Source organism: Narcine bancroftii, chromosome 7 (assembly GCF_036971445.1).
Source record: "Narcine bancroftii isolate sNarBan1 chromosome 7, sNarBan1.hap1, whole genome shotgun sequence".
Taxonomy (NCBI): domain Eukaryota; kingdom Metazoa; phylum Chordata; class Chondrichthyes; order Torpediniformes; family Narcinidae; genus Narcine; species Narcine bancroftii.
The window spans coordinates 80993845-81011319 of NC_091475.1; the positions used below are offsets into that span (position 1 = coordinate 80993845).

Consider the following 17475-nt stretch of genomic DNA (forward strand, 5'->3'; position numbering starts at 1 on the left):
ACATTGTCCCAACAAAGCCCAACATAAACATCCTCATCTTCCATCTGGGCAAACGACAACCTTCAGCACTGAGGTTTGCTATTTCAGATGATCACCAGCTCTGGCATTTTTGTTTCAAATTTCAGCAGCCATTCCATTTCTTGCCAGTGATTTCATACATAATTACTCTGCACTTATGCCTCCCCCAGTCTGACCTTTTGTTCCCTTTTAACACCTTCTTTCATTGTGCAGGCAGCAATATCCCTTTTGTCCCCTAATGGCTCCTGCCTTCCACCCTTTCAAAGGCTTTCCCTTTTGTTCTCCCCGTCCCTCCCCCATCTTTTTGTTTTCGTCTTTGATTTCCAACATTTGTAGGTTTTTTAAAGTCTTCATCATGAAATTGTTTTTTTCCCTCCAAATGTTTTCGCTTGCACTAACCGATTGTAATGAAGTTCTTTGACCTAGAACAATAACTTGGTTTCTTTTTCCATCGATGTTGTCTGACCTGCTGAGTGTTTTTGTTTTGGTTCTAATCAATGTTACTACTTGTTTTCCCTATGCAGGTACACAATCCTTTATACGGACATCTAAAATCAGGAAAGCTCCAAAAACAGGAATTTTTTTCCTGGTGCTGGTACTGCGGAAGGAGAGAGAGAGAGAGAGAGAGAGAGAAAGACAGCAGCGCGACTAGGTTGGGCGGGGGGGGGGAGTAGACAGCAGCGCGACTAGGTTGGGCGAGGAGGGAGAGAGATGGAAGCATGACTCGGGTGGGTGAGAGGGGAGAGAGATGGCAGCGCGACTCGGTTGGGCGGGGGGAGAGAAGGCAGCGCGACTTGGGTGGGCGAGGGGGAAGCGAGAAGGCAGTGCGACTCGGGTGGGCGAGGGGGAAGCGAGACGGCAGCGCGACTCGAACAGGGAGAGAGATGGCAGCGCAACTGGAAGGGAATGGATACAGCAGCACAATTCAGATGGTCTTAAAATCTGGGCAGTTGGGTTTTGTTCTGAAATCTGGAAAAATCCAAAATTCAGAACACACTGTCCCCCAAGGGTTCCAGATAAAGGATTGTGTACCTGTATTACATCTCTCATGGTTTTCTCTGTAAATTCATTGTCATGTATATAATTTTACCCACTTAAAAAATAAAGTAGTGTATGTCACCAGTTGAATACACAAACTTCAAAGCCATTTTAAAAACACAATCTAAATACACAGCTACATAAGTGACAAGAGAAACAAATCCTATATGTTCAGTAAAGGAATTGTGTCTACTGAATGAGAAGAATAAGCACTTGTAAGGGCTGGCCATTCAGCCCTTCTCACCTGCTCCACCATTCAATAAAATCATGGCTATCTCCAACATTAACATAAGTTTCCTCCAGTAAGCCCATATCCCTTGATTTACCGAATATCTAAAAATCTAACGATGACTATCCTGAGCAAACAGCAACCTCAGTACTTTTCCCTCTGGATACAGAATTCCAAACATTTGCTACCCTCTGAGGGAATCAACACTTTCTCATCTCAATCCTGGCCCTTAATTGTGAGACTGTGGTCACCGATCCCAACCTGGAGAAACATGGTCTCTGGTCAAAGAATGAGAATTTACAAGAAAAGATTTAATTTGGCTCAATTACGCCATCTACATTCTAATTCCTTCCCCTCCATTTCAGTTTATGCTGAGTTCATAGTAGTTACCTCGAATAATGTAACCATCTAGTGCCTCTTCCATTCTCTGCAATGCTTCTGCACGGCTAGCTCCATAGGTAACCAACTGAAACACAAGAATATTAATTGACTAAAGTGAGTTGATGATATAGGGGCAGCAAGTCTGCTAGAAACAAACATTAAATATATATTAATCAATATGTACATTGGGCTCTCCAATGGTTCAGTTGCTTCCTTGCTCTTTGATTTCAGAACATTTAAACAAACAATGCTTCGTACACGAATTTTAAGCTGTGCTGATCATCTTGCCAACCATGACTCAGTGTTTGGTATGTATAACATAATAACAATTACAGCACGGAAACAGGCCATTAGGCCCTTCTAGTCCGCACCGAACCAAACACTCCTCTCTAGTCCCACCTACCTGCACAATGACCATAACCCTCCACCTTCTTCTCATCCATATACCTGTTCAGCTTTTTCTTAAATAATAAAATTGACTCTGCCGCCACTATTTCTCCCGGAAGCTCATTCCACACTGCTACCACTCTCTGAGTAAAGAAGTTCTCCCTCATGTTACCTCTAAACCTCTGCCCCTTAACTCTTAACTCATGTCCTCTTGTTTCAATCTCTCCTACTCTTAACGGAAATAGTCTATCCACATCCACTCTGTCTATCCCTTTCATAATCTTAAATACCTCTATCAAATCCCCTCTCAACCTTCTACGCTCCAAAGAATAAAGACCTAATCTGCCCAATCTCTCCCTGTACTCTAGATGTTTAAACCCAGGTAACATTCTGGTAAACCTTCTCTGCACTCTCTCCACTCTGTTTATATCCTTCCTATAATTAGGCGACCAGAGCTGCACACAGAACTCTAAATTAGGCCGCACCAACGCCTTATACAATCTCAACATCACTTCCCAACTCCTATATTCCATGCAATGACTGATAAAGGCCAGCATACTAAAAGCCTTCTTCACCACCCTATTCACATGAGTTTCTACCTTCAGGGAACGATGTACCGTTACTCCTAAATCTTTCTGCTCTTCTGTATTCCTCAATGCTCTCCCATTTACCACGTATGTCCTGTTCTGATTCTTCTTACCAAAATAAAGCACCTCACACTATCAGCATTAAATTCCATCTGCCATTTTTCAGCCCACTTTTCTAAGCAGCCCAAATCCCTCTGCAATCCTTGAAAACCTTCTTCATTATCCACTATTCCACCTATCTTAGTATCGTCTGCATATTTACTAATCCAATTCACCACCCCATCATCTAGATCATTAATGTATATAACGAACAACAATGGGCCCAATACAGATCCCTGAGGCACACCACTGGTCATCGGCCTCCAACCTGACAGACAATTTTCCACTACCACTCTCTGGCCTCTCCCTTTCAGCCAATGTTCAATCCATTTGACTATCTCAAAATTTATACCTAAAGACTGCACCTTCCTAACTAACCTTCCATGTGGTACCTTATCGAAGGCCTTACTGGTCCATATAGACAACATCCACCGCGCTACCCTCATCCACATTCCTAGTCACCTCTTCAAAAAATTCAATCAGATTGGTCAAACAGGACCTTCCGCCCACAAATCCATGTTGAGTGCTCCTGATCAGACCCTGTCTATCCAGATATTTATAAGTACTATCTCTAAGAACTTTCTCCATTAATTTACCTACCACAGACGTCAAACTTACAGGCCAATAATTGCCAGGCTTCCTCCTTGAACCCTTTTTAAATAACGGAACCACATGCACAATACGCCAATCCTCCGGCACTATCCCCATCTCTAATGACATTTGGAAAATTACCGTCAGAGCCTCTGTTATTTCCTCCTTTACTTCTCTCAATGTCCTGGGGAAGATCCCGTCTGGTCCCGGAGACTTATCCACCTTTATATTCCTCAAAAGCCCTAACACTACATCTTTCGTAATCACTATATTCTCCATATTTACCCAATTTGCTTTTTTTATCTCACATATCCCAATATCCTTCTCCTTGGTGAATACCGAAGAAAAGAAACTGTTCAATATCTCCCCCATTTCTCTAGGCTCCACACACAGTTTTCCGCTCTGATTCTCTAAGGGACCAATTTTGTCTCTCGCTTTCCTTTTACCATTAACATATTTGTAGAACCCTTTTGGATTAATTTTCACCCTGCTTGCTATAGTCTCCTCGTACCTTCTTTTAGCTTCCCTAACTCCTCTCTTAAGATTCCTCTTACATTCAATGTATTTTTCAAACATCTCCTTAATTCCATGCTTCTTATACCTAATGTACGCCTCCCTTTTTCTTCGAATCAAGTTTCCAATATTCCTTGAAAACCACGGCTCTCTCAAACCTTTTGCCCCTCCTTTTAACCTAACAGGAACATAAAGCTTTTGCACTCTCAAAATCTGATCTTTAAAAGACTTTCGTCTCTCTACTACATCCTGCCTATAAAACAAATTGTCCCAATGCACACCCTGCAAGTCCTTTTGCATCTCCTCAAATCTAGCTTTTCCCCAATCAAAAACCTCAACCCTTGGCCCTGACTTATCTCTTTCCATAATGACATTGAAGCTGATGGCATTATGATCACTGGACCCGAAGTGCTCGCCAACACTAACCTCCGTCACTTGATCCATCCCATTTGCCAACAGTAGATCTAACACTGCTCCTTCTCTGGTCGGCACCTCTACATATTGTTGTAAAAAACTATCTTGCACACATTTCACAAACTCTAACCCATCCAGCCCTTTCACAGAATGTGTTTCCCAATCTATATGTGGAAAATTAAAATCTCCCATAATTACAACCCTGTGCTTATCACAAATATCCACTATCTCCCTACAGATTTGTTCCTCTAGGTCTCGGTCCCCTCCAGGTGGTCTATAATACACCCCTACAAGTGTAACCTCTCATTTCCCACTCCTCAGTTCCACCCAAATAGCCTCCGTGGACGAGCCCTCTAATCTATCCTGCCTAAGCACTGCTGTAATATTCTCCCTGACAAGCAATGCAACACCACCTCCTCTTGCCCCTCCAACTCTATCACACCTAAAGCAACGAAACCCAGGGATATTCAGCTGCCAATCACATCCCTCCTGCAACCATGTCTCACTAATCGCTACCACATCATACTTCCAAGTATCACTCCACACCTTCAGCTCATCCACCTTTTTTACAATACTCCTGGCATTAAAATATATGAATTTCAGAGATTTCCCAATTCTTAATCCCTGTTTTCCCTCATCTTTAATAACAACATTATTTCCTTTTCCTGCCAATTGCCCTTCATCTTCTTCCAGAGCATTTCCTTTCTCTATCATCTGCCCATCCATATTCAAATACTTACTACAAACTTTCTTTGTTTGCATTCTAACCTTCTCCTTACTGATCTGTACTATTTTGCTCCCTCCCCCCAACCATTCTAGTTTAAAGGATTCTGAGTAGTCCAAAGTTCCTGGATTCAAGTTCCAATCAATGGCCCAATCATACTAAAGGAGAGCTGCATGACCATAGATGCTCTCTTCCAACAACCCATGAAACCCAGGTTGTGCTTTGAAGAGGCCATGAAGATTTCAAGGCACAACTGTAGAGGCATGGCTTCTCCCTATAGCCTGGCCAATGTTTAATGGCTTGGCCCAGTATCTCTAAAATAGAGGCATACAGGAGACAGCAGTCAGAGAGTTTTGATCGTGAGGGCAAAGAAGTGAGGACAGACCTGCTCAGTATCAGAGAGGAGGAAGGTCAGGAGGGACAGGGAATATTAGAGTTGAAGCCAGGTGGAATCAGAGGAGTGGGAGGAAGGTGATGGAGGAGGGGGCTTTGTTTCTCTTGCAGGGGAACAAAGGCGAGGCCTCTGTTGAGGTCATCAATGAAGGGTTCTGGCCTGAAACATTGGACATTCTTTTTCTACCTCTGATACTGGGCAGCCTGCTGAGTTTCTCCAGCAGAATAAGGATGGATGAACTTGCAGTGCTCGGGTTGACTACCACACTTCTGATATTGCAGAGCTCAGAGGTGTTTCACTGGTCACAAATGGCATGACAATAATTTGATGTCTCTGCATCCAACCACAATACATTCATGGGATAGAACAACCCAAACATCCATTGAAAAGTGCATACCTGTTATAAAGAATGAATTTTACTTGATATAATGTGATCATGAGTCGTCAAAGAGCTATCAGTCTGGGAAGAGACTGAACCCTGGTTTTCAACCAACTCCATACAATATTAGAATCTAAAATGGAGAGATCACATTCTCAACCATTTCTGACAAAGATTTAATCACGTGTTGGTTTATTTAATTCCATCAAAACTGAACATATTTACAAATTTAAATGTCCTCACCCTTCTCTTGTTACTTCTGCAACAGCTGGATCGCTGCTTAGCTATTTCAAAAGCAGACAGGATTTGTTCAAAGATGTATTTGAAATAAGGATTTTTTCCTCCAAATTTAGGGGAAATGCTTAAATATCCTTGTTTTTGTGTTTGGCTATCTATCAGTCAGCAGCCTAGAGGAAAATGGTCAAGGCAAAGGATTCACTGGATGGTGGATGAAGAAATATTACTTTGTACAGTTGCAGCACAATCTTTAAATTTGAATAGCCTCCTCACAGATGGAAACATTTTCCCCATATCGAATGCACTGAAATCTTTTACATTTTAAAAGCCTTTATCACTCCACACCTTTTTTCCCTTCGGAATAATCATTTTCACCCCTTCCCAATAATATAATTTCTCACAAAAACAATAAACATTGGAAAAACTCAGCAGACCAGAGAGGTTCTGAATTTCTACAAGTACTGGCTGACTGTTTTTGCCTTTATTTCGGATTTCCAGCATCTGCGGTTTGCTGACTGGAGTGTAAACTCTCAGAGGACCATTACAAATTATTTTATCATCCTCGCCAATGCCTCCCATTACTATTTAGTCTCTGAGACCAATAAGGATTCAATGAGATCACAGTATACACAATTCTTTGCCACATCCCAAATTTATTGTGGTTGACCAAGTTGAAACATTCTCCAGTGCCTACAAAGAAAAGCTCACTGAATAAAATAGTCTGAAATATTGAAGTTAAAAATATTGAAAGTCAGAGTGTGAAAATAAAAATAATACACATCAACATTCTGATAACGCATCAGCTGAAACCTTATTTTAAATATAGATATACCAGTCGACAAAGTAGCAGAAAGCAGGTTTGCTCAAGCAAGCACTTTCAAAAGGTGAACTAAAAAGATTCATTCATTACCATTCTATGGCTCATGTCCCACGTAGCATTTCTGATAATTTATGTGATTATTTCACCTGGGAGAGTGATTAACAAAAAAGAATAGCCATAAGCTACTCTCAAGCATCCCCCAATGATTAACGAGATTGACACAGCTAGGTGCCTGGTTCTGGGTGGGGAGGGAGCGTGACACAAGCAACAAATATGCCATGAAAATGCGCCATTCTTTCACTAAATTGATAAACCATGAAAATCTCAAATAAAAATATACTTACTTTTGAAATCATGGGATCATAATAAATACTAATATCGCTTCCCTCCTGAATGCCACTGTCAACACGAACCTAAGAAAGAGAAAGAAACTAGTAATGATTTAAGTTCATACAAAATCTTGGCCTATAACACAAAATCTCCTTATCGTATATAATCCATGTATTACAAATTAATTAACCAGATCACTTAAGAGGAGAGGCTTATTAAAATCGCTTGGACAATTGAGCATCTGAAGTGTTTTTAAATTAATTCAGCATGATGCACTGCATATTCTACAGTATTACCATCATACCTTCAGTCTAACAGTACGACTGTTATTCCCTTATTTCCCCTAGAGGGATTTCTGTTTACACAGCTTTTTCCCATAACCTAGTGGGCACCTAACTCACAGTCCCCATCAAATGTATATAACACGGGAGTTCAGTTTATCAAAAAGAAAGTTAGTGCACTGCAAATTCTGGTTTCTGTCACTGTTTGACTTCATTAGTGTTATGTTGGCATTAGCTGTAAGAAACATTTTTGCAATTAGCTGTTCCTGGGGCATAAGTATTTATTAACGCTGTTGTCAAGATACAGCCAATGAAGTATTTAAAAACCAATCAAAAAAATTTCAGGACAGAGAGAATCATCACAGGGATCTCAAAAACCAAAAGTAAGTCAAAGCTGCTGGAACAGCAGGGCTCTAAGATACAACACTGCGACAAAATAAACCCAAGAAGACGCTCATAGATCTTCACCAGGGGAAGAAACCCTCATAATAAACAGCAGCACATCTGTTTGCAACGAGGAAGGCGCAAGATGGTCACAGCAATGACTGCTGCAATTTTTAAATATTTTAATTTGGCTGATTGTCCAGGGAATTAAAATGTAGATTTCTTGTCTGTTGCAGCTCTAGGCTGCTCCAACGGTGTCTTTATTTCCAGCACTGTGAACAAGTTGTTTTGAGATTGAGGGAAGCTGGCTTGGAGTACATTAGCATCCGTTCAGATCAGCTTGATTTGCGTATCCCTTTGTTTTTTTTTATCCCCCTTGCCTCTCGTTGTTACAGAAAACGTGAACAATAGTGAGGAAAAAAATTTGCACTCTGCACAATTGTGCCATGTCTTCCAATATAATATGTAGATACTCTTCCCCATTAGAAGTCAGGGCTTTCCTGGGAGAGAGAGGAAGCCAAGATAAATATTCAGGATGATTTAGAAATAATAATGTTTATCGAAGCACTGTTCATCTGTTACTGGGCCTCACACTACTCTGAAATTCTACACCCAGCCCTACAATCAAGGTGATGACTATGCCATCCAGGTTTAAGTCTTACTCTTAGTCGTAAGTGGAGCAATTTGTTAGGTAGATGGAGCTGAGTCCACAGATAGATCAGCCACCAATCTTGTTGAATGATGAAGCAGGATTGATGATGGCCAACTCCTGCTTTTATTTCTGATGTACATTTGGAGGAATTTTTTACATATAGGCAATGTTTTACATCAATGATGTCCTACTAATCCAAGTGCCAATGGAATAGTTCCTCACCTGGGCATTTCAGAGGCTGCTTAACATCCAACAATATAGGTGGTTCCTCAGACATAAAAAACCATGAGAAGGGTTAAGGGTGAGCAAGGCAAGGGTAGAACAGGATAGTGGAGGACAAGTGTCAAGGTAAGGCAGGTAAACTTTGTTGTGTTTATTTTAATGTAAGATGCCTGACAGAGAAAGTGAATGAGCTTGGGGTGTGGATAGGTACAGAACAATGGGTATTGTAGCCTTCATAGATATGTGGTTGAAGGAGGATCAGGACTGGCAGTTCAATGTTTTGGGGTACTGTAGTTACAGGTATGGTAGGTACAGAGCAGTGGGAGGTAGGGTGGGGGGAGGTGGGGTGGGGGGGGGTTGCAATATAAATCAAAGAAGACATCATCAATAGTCTTTCGAGCAGATATAGAAGTCAGGAATCAAAAAGGAGTGATGGATGTGTACTATAGACCAGAAACAGTCACTGGGAGATAAAGGAAATGAATACGTAGAGAGATTTCAACGACCCCATTATTGACTGGGAATACCAAAGTGTTAGGGGATTGGATGGGATGAAATTTGCTCAAAGCATCCAGCAACAAGTGGATAAGCTGCCTGGGGAAGGGACAATATTGGACCTTTTATTGGGGAATGGAACTGGTCAGGTGGGGGAGAGACCAGAGACCACAATTCTATTAGCTTTTTGATAGTCAAAAAAAAGGATTACAGAGGTCCTCAATTTAGAAAGCTGATTGGGGCATGGCCAATTTCAAAATGATAGGCCAGGAGTAGGCAATAGTCAAAGGGACACAAATATTAGAGAGTAAAAGCATGATGGGAGGCATTTAGGATTGTGATAAGGAAGGTCCAAGATGAATATGTTCCCAGAAAGGTAAAGGGGAGGAATGGCAGGTTAAAGGAACCCTGGTTAACAAGATATGGAGGCAAGGATCCGAAAGAAAAAGGAGGTACACATCAGGTTCAATGGAATCGCTCAAGGAGTGTAAGGAGTGGCAGGCAGTAGAAGGGAGAATCCAAAAGTATTTTATGTATATCAAGAACAAAAAGGTCACAACAGAAAGAATAGGCCTTCTTAAGCATCAGGGAAGGTGCCTAGTGTGGAGTCCGAAGAGATGGGGAAGATCTTAAATGAATATTTTGTGAATGTCTTTACTGAGGAGCAAGATAAGGAGGAGTGGGAGTGGAAGGTGGTAACTAAAGAGAGCCTTGGGCATGTCTGCATCAGTAGTAAAGAGGCATTAGCAGTCTTCGATCATATCAAGGTGGATAAATCTCCAGGTCTAGACCAGGGGCATCCCAGAACACTGTGGGAAGGTAACAAAGAAATTTTCGGGCCTTGAGGTACATTTTTAACATCACTGAGGACAGCAGAGGTTCTGGAGGACTGGAAGATGGCAAATGTGGCACCTTTATTTAAAAGGAGCTGCAAGGATAACCCAGGTAACAACAAACCTGTTAGTCTGATGAGAGTGCTATAGAAAATGCTGGAGAGTTGTGAGGTATAATAAATCATAAATAGTAGCATTTGGACAGGAGCACAAAATATGTGTTCCGATATTAATACAGACAGATCTCTGGTGGTTTTGTGGTAATGTTGTGGTTCAGGTGTTACAGGGAGGTTCCAGAACCTGATAGTTGTTGGAGGGGAAAAAAAACACTTATCTTGAACCTCGAGGTGCCAGACTTCACGATTCTACACTTTCTGCCCAAAGTAACAACAAGAAGAGAGCACATTGGTGAACTAAGACTGCAGATGCGAAAAAAACTGGAGCAACCCACAAAATATTGAGGTACCTCAGGGTTCAGGCAGCATCCATGGAAGGAAATGAAGACAGCATTGGCAATGGGGTCTTTTATAATGTTGGCTCCCTTCAGAAAACAGTTCTTCTCAAGTATTCTGGGTGATGCAGCTAACACATCTCCTGCCACATAGCTCCAGCAATCTTGATCACTGATGCTGTTCATGTGGAGTTTGTACAATCTCTCTTTGACCATGTGGGTTTCCCATGGCTACTTTATTCCCGTCTCAAAGACTTGCATGGTGGTGGATTAAGTTATTACAGCGTCAGCAGCCTGGGTTTTAATCCGCCGCTGTAAAGAGTTTGTACATTCTCCCCATGTCCATGTGGTTTTCGTCTGGGTGTTCCAGTTTTCTCCTACGTTCCTAACACGTAAGGAGTCAGTTGGTTAATTGGGCAGTGTGGGCTCATTGGCTGGACGGGCTTGTTACTGTCTTCTTCACGTCCCTGTCTCCTTCATGTCCCTTCTAAATCCTACCGTACTCCTTCCCACTTTATAAGTATGTTCTCTTGTCTTAGTTTCCCCCTCTCTAGGAAATAAACTGTCACTGTTCACCCTATTCATGCCACTCACGACATTACAGACCTCAATAAGATTCCCTCTCAGCCTCCTAGATCTTAAAGAAGACAGGCCCAAGTCTTGGCAACTGTGTAAATTTCTTCTGTACTCTTTCCAACTTCATAATAGCCTTCCTAGAGTTAAGTGACGAAAACTACACACAATATTCCAAGTGTAACCTCGCTAATGTTTATATAACTTCAGCATGGCGTCCCAACACCTCTGAATTAAATCTCTAAATTAAAATGAAATTAATTGATCACGTAAATTTCACTGTGCGAGTGAGTGGTAGAACCTGGGAGGAATCAATGGGACTATCAGGAGCATAGGTTACCCTAGGTTCCACAAGAAATTGCTAGTTAAATGAGCTGGCATAGACTCAATGGGTCAAAATTGTCTCCTATATTCTAAGAAAATATAGAACTTTTGTTTTGCTTTCATCAAGCACGAACCTACTGTGTGTGTTTCTGGTAACTTGTGTCTTTATTGCAGATTTTGAGCATACAAAGGACTTTTGATTCAAATGCTGGAAAAGTTCTTCTATAATACTCCAATAATTAAAAATATTCCCCATTCACTCTTGAAGAAGAATTTTGTAGTATCACTGTTTCAACATGATATTGAGAAGAACCGTTTTCGCATTAGTAGTGCATAACCTACATTTGGCCCCACATCATTGCACATCACTCTAAGGAGAAATAGAAAGTTCTGACCAAGACTTACAAGTGAGTAAACTTAAACATGTTGTACCCTCAGCCACTTGACAAAACTTCTCACATGAAAAAAGACTCCCTGTCATGTTGTTGATATGAGGCAGAATGAAGATAACAGAAGAGCTGAACAAATGTCAGATCACGAGCAACATAATCTGTTTAGCAATGTTCTCGAGTCTCCAGTGTAATTAAAAATTCTGCTTATCGGTACCCTGACAAGCCACGTGAAGCTATCAGGCGTCTTCCCACCCATCACTCTGCATTCACCTCTCCCCTAAGCCCTACTCCCTGTCTGCCTCGTTTACCTGACAAGTGACAGAACAATCTGATTAAATGTTTGCAGGGGGAGGGGGCTTGCGGGCCCTCGTGACAGGCCAAAAGTGATCACCATGGAGATATATAATTACAGCTGTCAACAGCATCCACTGTCCCGCTGGCATCAATTTGATTGCTCCCAGCAATAATGATAGACAAAGCTTATTGTGCATCCCCCTGCACCCAATCACGTTATCTGTTCCTTGGTCCATTTAGCTGACAAGCAACATTCACACAAGCAAATAACAGCAGTACGCAGAACATTTAAGGCATTCTAATTGTTTTTTTTCTATATGCTGATGTCTTACAAGCCTAAGTGTTATTACATAAAACTCCTGCTGCAGCATTAATTGAAGGAGGATTTGGTAACGCAGGAGCTGCAGGGGGTAGAATATGTCCATTATCACTTGCACTTTCAACAGGTTGTGTGTTTAAAAACTGCAAATTGCAAAACTTGCAAGGGCAAAAGGTTTGACATCATTTTATCTAGTGGCAAATGGCAAAGCTCCCCACACTTTCACACTTTCCAGAAAAGGCCACTGCTGTATTTTCTTGCACTTTCGCTCATCAAAAAGATAATTTCCTTTAATTCTACAACTTTGAAGTCGGAGAAGCTGGGGAGACAAGTGTTTCCGTGAGGAAATCAACAGGCACGCAGACAGCCGACAATCTTGTGCCCTGATTTCCATGCAAACTCCCAATGTAAGCCAAAAAGTGCAATTTCAGGTGAGTCGGCACAGTTAATCATAGTCCCATTGAAGCCTAAGATGCAGGTAATGTGTCTGGACTAGGATGACATGATAGAATCCTAAGAGACTTCCAAAGTTTTTGATTATTATATCTGTTAGGAGTTTATTTAATCAGTTCATTTGTAGCTTTGGCCTTGATTAACATTATCTTTTCAATTCAATTCAAACCAAGGTCTGCATTCTAAGGGAATGGATGATTGCTGCTGCAGTATCAATTGGTCAGCTCATCCGTCCTCAATCACGAGGGAGCTATTTGGTCCATAGCCTGCACCACCATCAATGCACTTCAGGTGATCCGTGCTTGGAATGCATGCCTAACTTTTTTGGTGTTCCCATTGATAAATAAAAATGCATTAGGCTCAGTTGTTGAATTAACTATCGAACCAACGTCAACTGGCATTTGTGAAAGCCGTTTTCAAATTTCTCCCCCTTTATGAATGTAGAAGAGTGTCTTAATTTCACTCCCAAAAGGTCTGATTATAAATTTCAAGATCTGCTCCTTAATCCCAAACTTCCCCACGCAGCACACATGGTTATTCTCCATCCCGGCTGAATATGATGAAAAGCCTAATCCAATGACTACCAATACTTAGAAATTCTAGAGAAAACAACATTAATGGATGAGATACAGAAGTCTTCTCTAGTGTAAAATTAAAAGCCATCCTGGCCAACAAGATCCTGGCCACAGCACTCCTGAGTTACTTCCATGCTGACCTATGACAATAACAATCTGAAATATGGGAATCATGAGTTAGCACCGAACAAATTTTCCTAGTCCGGATAATGTTAGAAATTGAGTCAACTCAACCCTTCTCAATTCACAATTCATTTCATGATAATGAACTTGACTACACCCAAACTGATACAATCTGGGTAGTTGGATCTCATGAGTTCAAGTTGAAAGCCAAAGTTAAATGCAACCTCGCCTTGTAACTTAACCTTTGCAAATATATGCTGCATTTTCAAGGATAATAAACCTTTTCTAGCATGTGCATTGCCCACACCTCAAGATCTACCGAGGGCTTTTTCTATCACGAGTCCTTCAGGTAGAAGAAGATCATGTCTGAAAAATCTCAGCTAAGTTCAAGAGAAACTACCAAAAGGGCATGCCTGTCAGAATCAAACTCTTTCAACTTAGTCTTTGTGGGTGATGTCTGATATGTTAAAAGAATGGGGTCAAAGTACCAAAATAGCATAAGGGAATGGGGTGAGCCACTCAGCCCCTCAAGCCCGTCACCACCATCATGCCTGATCTACTGCAGACCTTCTATGCCAATTCCCCATAGTCCTAAATTCCACGATCTTTCAAAAATAAAAATGATCAACCTGCCCTTAAATACTTCCAGTGATCCAGCATCCACAACACTCCCGGAGAATTCCAGACCCATTGCCCTCTGTGAGAAATTCCCATGTGCCCAGTTTTAAATGACCACTCCCTAATCTTGCAACTACGTCTACAGCGACCTGTCGAAGGCCTCAGCCCCAAAATCTTGGTTACACTTCACTTCCTAGGATGCCTCATGACCTGCCAAGTTTCTCCAGCATGTTTGTTTCTTGCATTCAACCCCAGCATCTCCAAACTTTCTTGTTTAACCCCCTTTTTTGCAGAAACATCCCAACACTTCGCTGTCATTCCTCCTCAGGATTTATTATGTTTCATTGCTCATTCTTCTCATCTCCTGAGGAACAGAGATTTCTCTTTCATGATAGGACCACTGTTTCACTGCAGTGAATCTCTTTCTAAATCACAACTGTGAGGTTCAGCAGCAAGGATAGTTTTGAACACAACTAGTTATATATAGCAAATATGCCATTGCATTTTGAAGAATTTGATTCCACCCAGATTATGCTATTTTATGGATGGAAATCATTTGGTAATCCCAAACTGATGTTCTCCTGGAAAGTGCATATTTAATAAAGCACAATTGCTTTGAGTAATCCTTACCCTTTTATCCATGTCAGCAGCATTTGTTAACCGTGCCTTACTTTTCATTCCTTGTTTAGAATGGAAAGTTGAATAAAGGAGTTTCTAATGTTTTCGTGTCATGCTGAGATGTCAGAACTAATTCTGTTTAAATATACAAAAACAGCGAATGATTGCATCAACAGCTGTTCAGCAAACATCTTGGTTACTCAGATAACTTACGTTCGGCACGTGCAATGGCTCTTCATACTGAGAGAGACGCCCAATTGAAGGCAGTCCAAAGGATTTGTAGGGATCCTAGAAAAGGAAGTTCAAACAAGAGGAAGCATTAACTTTAAAATAAAACACAGGAAACAAGGTTAGCTGTGTATACACACTGGAACCATTGATGGGGCTATTTTTGATCACTTAAGACATTAAATAGCACTTGGATCCTTTTTTCTTATTTTTATCACTGAGCAAATGACCAATAAACACCTCAGCCATTCAAAAGGTTTGCTCAGTCTCCTGATTAGCATAACAAGTTGCAAAATTATTGGTATGCCTTGAAAGACCAATGAAAGCAACAGCACAATGCCTTCAGGATGTCATAGGCAATTAAACAAGGATCTCTGCTGTATAGAAGGAAAAGTGCTGAAGTTTGGGGAGGCTGGGGGAAGGGCAGCTATTGTCCAACATGCATCATCCCGCAGCAGTGGTTATCAACAGTATGCTTTGCAATTTTATACTCCAATGAATATCTAAACAATTCTATCCCAGCCCGAAATCCACCAGAGTGTATTTGGCATGAATTGTGACGCCAGCTACAATTTACCTCTGCATACACTCTGCATTCAATTGCCCAGCCATTGATGGGAATATCAGCTTGCTTGTGGCAAAGTGGGTAACCCTTGGCAACGCGGATCATTTCTTGGACCAGGTCCAGGCCAGTAATGTACTCGGTGACAGGATGCTCAACCTGCAAGGTCATAAATTGCCTGTCGTTAAAGGAAAACAACAACAAAAATTGAATTTGCACAAAGCTGGAAAGTGCTAGAGCTCGGATGCCAACTTCAAGCCTCTGCCTCCGACATTGCTCCTTATTTCACAATGTAGATTTTAAACCACAGGGAACTGAAGACACGCACGCATACAATGGATGCAAGGACACACTGATCCAACACTCATACCATAAGCATGCTCATGAACACAAAACGCACCCTCTCAAAATATAAATGCAAACATAACACACATGACACAACCTTATAAACATTCAAAGACAGACACATACCCTCTCATGCTTGTATCCACACAGTGGATCAACTTCCACAGAACACACCTTCATACAAAATATATCACACAAGCTATGGAATCCTGTACAGTTTGTTATTAGCATTGGGCGTAAGCCTGCACTGTTACTTGTTTAATCTGAAGGGCTTTGCAATTTCCTGATGTCTGATGAACAATGTATCCTAAATCTCCCCCATTTGCCTGCTTTCCCTAACCTGTCCTGACAAGCAACCAGATTAATGTAATCTTACATCAACCCAATGCCGCAGAAATGAGCAGATGGATCCTTCAGGTTTTTTCCCCCTCCAGACCGAACTGTGTAGTGCTTAGCATGCACAATAGCAGGGCTGAACCAATGCAGTCACTCTGCTATCAGCAAATTGCTGCTAACAGCTTCGTATGATGCTGTGAGGGGAATACCCAGCTTGAATACACATACTGGTTAGTCCATGTCTCCAACCTCAGTCTGGTTAGATAAAGCCAAGAATGAAAGGATACAAGTATCGTACCTTCATATGCCAAACCATGTAAACGGTGCATTTATTTTTAAAAAAGCACTTGACAAATAAAATTCATTGTGGGTTTTTCAGGTATGTGAATTTGTTGACACCCAGGTGGAATTCTGGTGTTAAGATTTTTAATGCTACCAGACACTTGTTTACTGGGTGATTTTAGCAGAGACCAGCTCAGTATATAAAAGCAGATGGTGCAATTAACTCAGTAAGGCTTTTATTCCAGACAAATTTTCATCATAATTAACTGACACTTTGACATTTTTCTAATAAAAGTCATTACTTAAAGAGCAAACAGTTTGTACAATGTAAATCTGGCAAATGGGACAGCAGAGCCTGCACTAGCATTTCATTCATAGAGTTATTGGTCAACGGCGGTCAAGTTGAGCAATTTTGACACAATAAAGCGATCTTCTTTGCAATCCAAATGCTGCACGTGACCAGTGCACTCACCAGCCTGCTTGCTTGCTTTCACAAGGCAGCTGAACTCCTAGCATGTACACTTTAATTGTGACATCAAGTCTCAACAAAGCCTATGAGTGGGCTTCTACATTTATATGGCTGCACCTTTCATAACAACCCTGAGCTGGTTGAATGAAGTGTATTTAAAAGAGAAATTAATGTTGTTGCAGGAAAGTAGCAATAAAATTCTGCCTGCCAAAATCTGCTAACTGGCTATGACATTGTGACATGAACTCTTCAGAGCCAATTCTCTGGGGCTCCTCTCACGAGTGTATTGTCTGCAGTGATTTCAAAGGATGGAAAGCAGCCATGGCTCCAGCTCCTGGCTGTGATCTGGTGAAACGTTTGGATGACAAAACTTGGGAGATCAGCAACCTCCTGAAAATCATTTTCCAAACTGCCATCTTGGACTTTGCTGGATTTTGCCTGGTGTTCAGCAGAGAACTAGCACCAGGCTTAGGATTTCAGTGTGCACATGTTGAAATGTGAAATC

General features: G+C 41.3%; 1 protein-coding gene across 4 annotated transcripts in view; it reads right to left on the bottom strand.

Moving 5' to 3' along the window:
• pcca (propionyl-CoA carboxylase subunit alpha) overlaps window positions 1–17475 on the bottom strand; it is a 632301-nt gene that overhangs the window by 279817 nt on the left and 335009 nt on the right. For all 4 annotated transcript variants that reach the window (XM_069890498.1, XM_069890496.1, XM_069890499.1 and 1 more), the window contains 4 exons: window positions 15554–15697; window positions 14962–15036; window positions 7156–7224; window positions 1676–1751 (listed from right to left, as the gene is read on the bottom strand). In XM_069890498.1, coding sequence (XP_069746599.1) covers window positions 1676–1751; window positions 7156–7224; window positions 14962–15036; window positions 15554–15697 — 364 coding nt within the window. The remainder of the gene's footprint in view (window positions 1–1675; window positions 1752–7155; window positions 7225–14961; window positions 15037–15553; window positions 15698–17475) is intronic.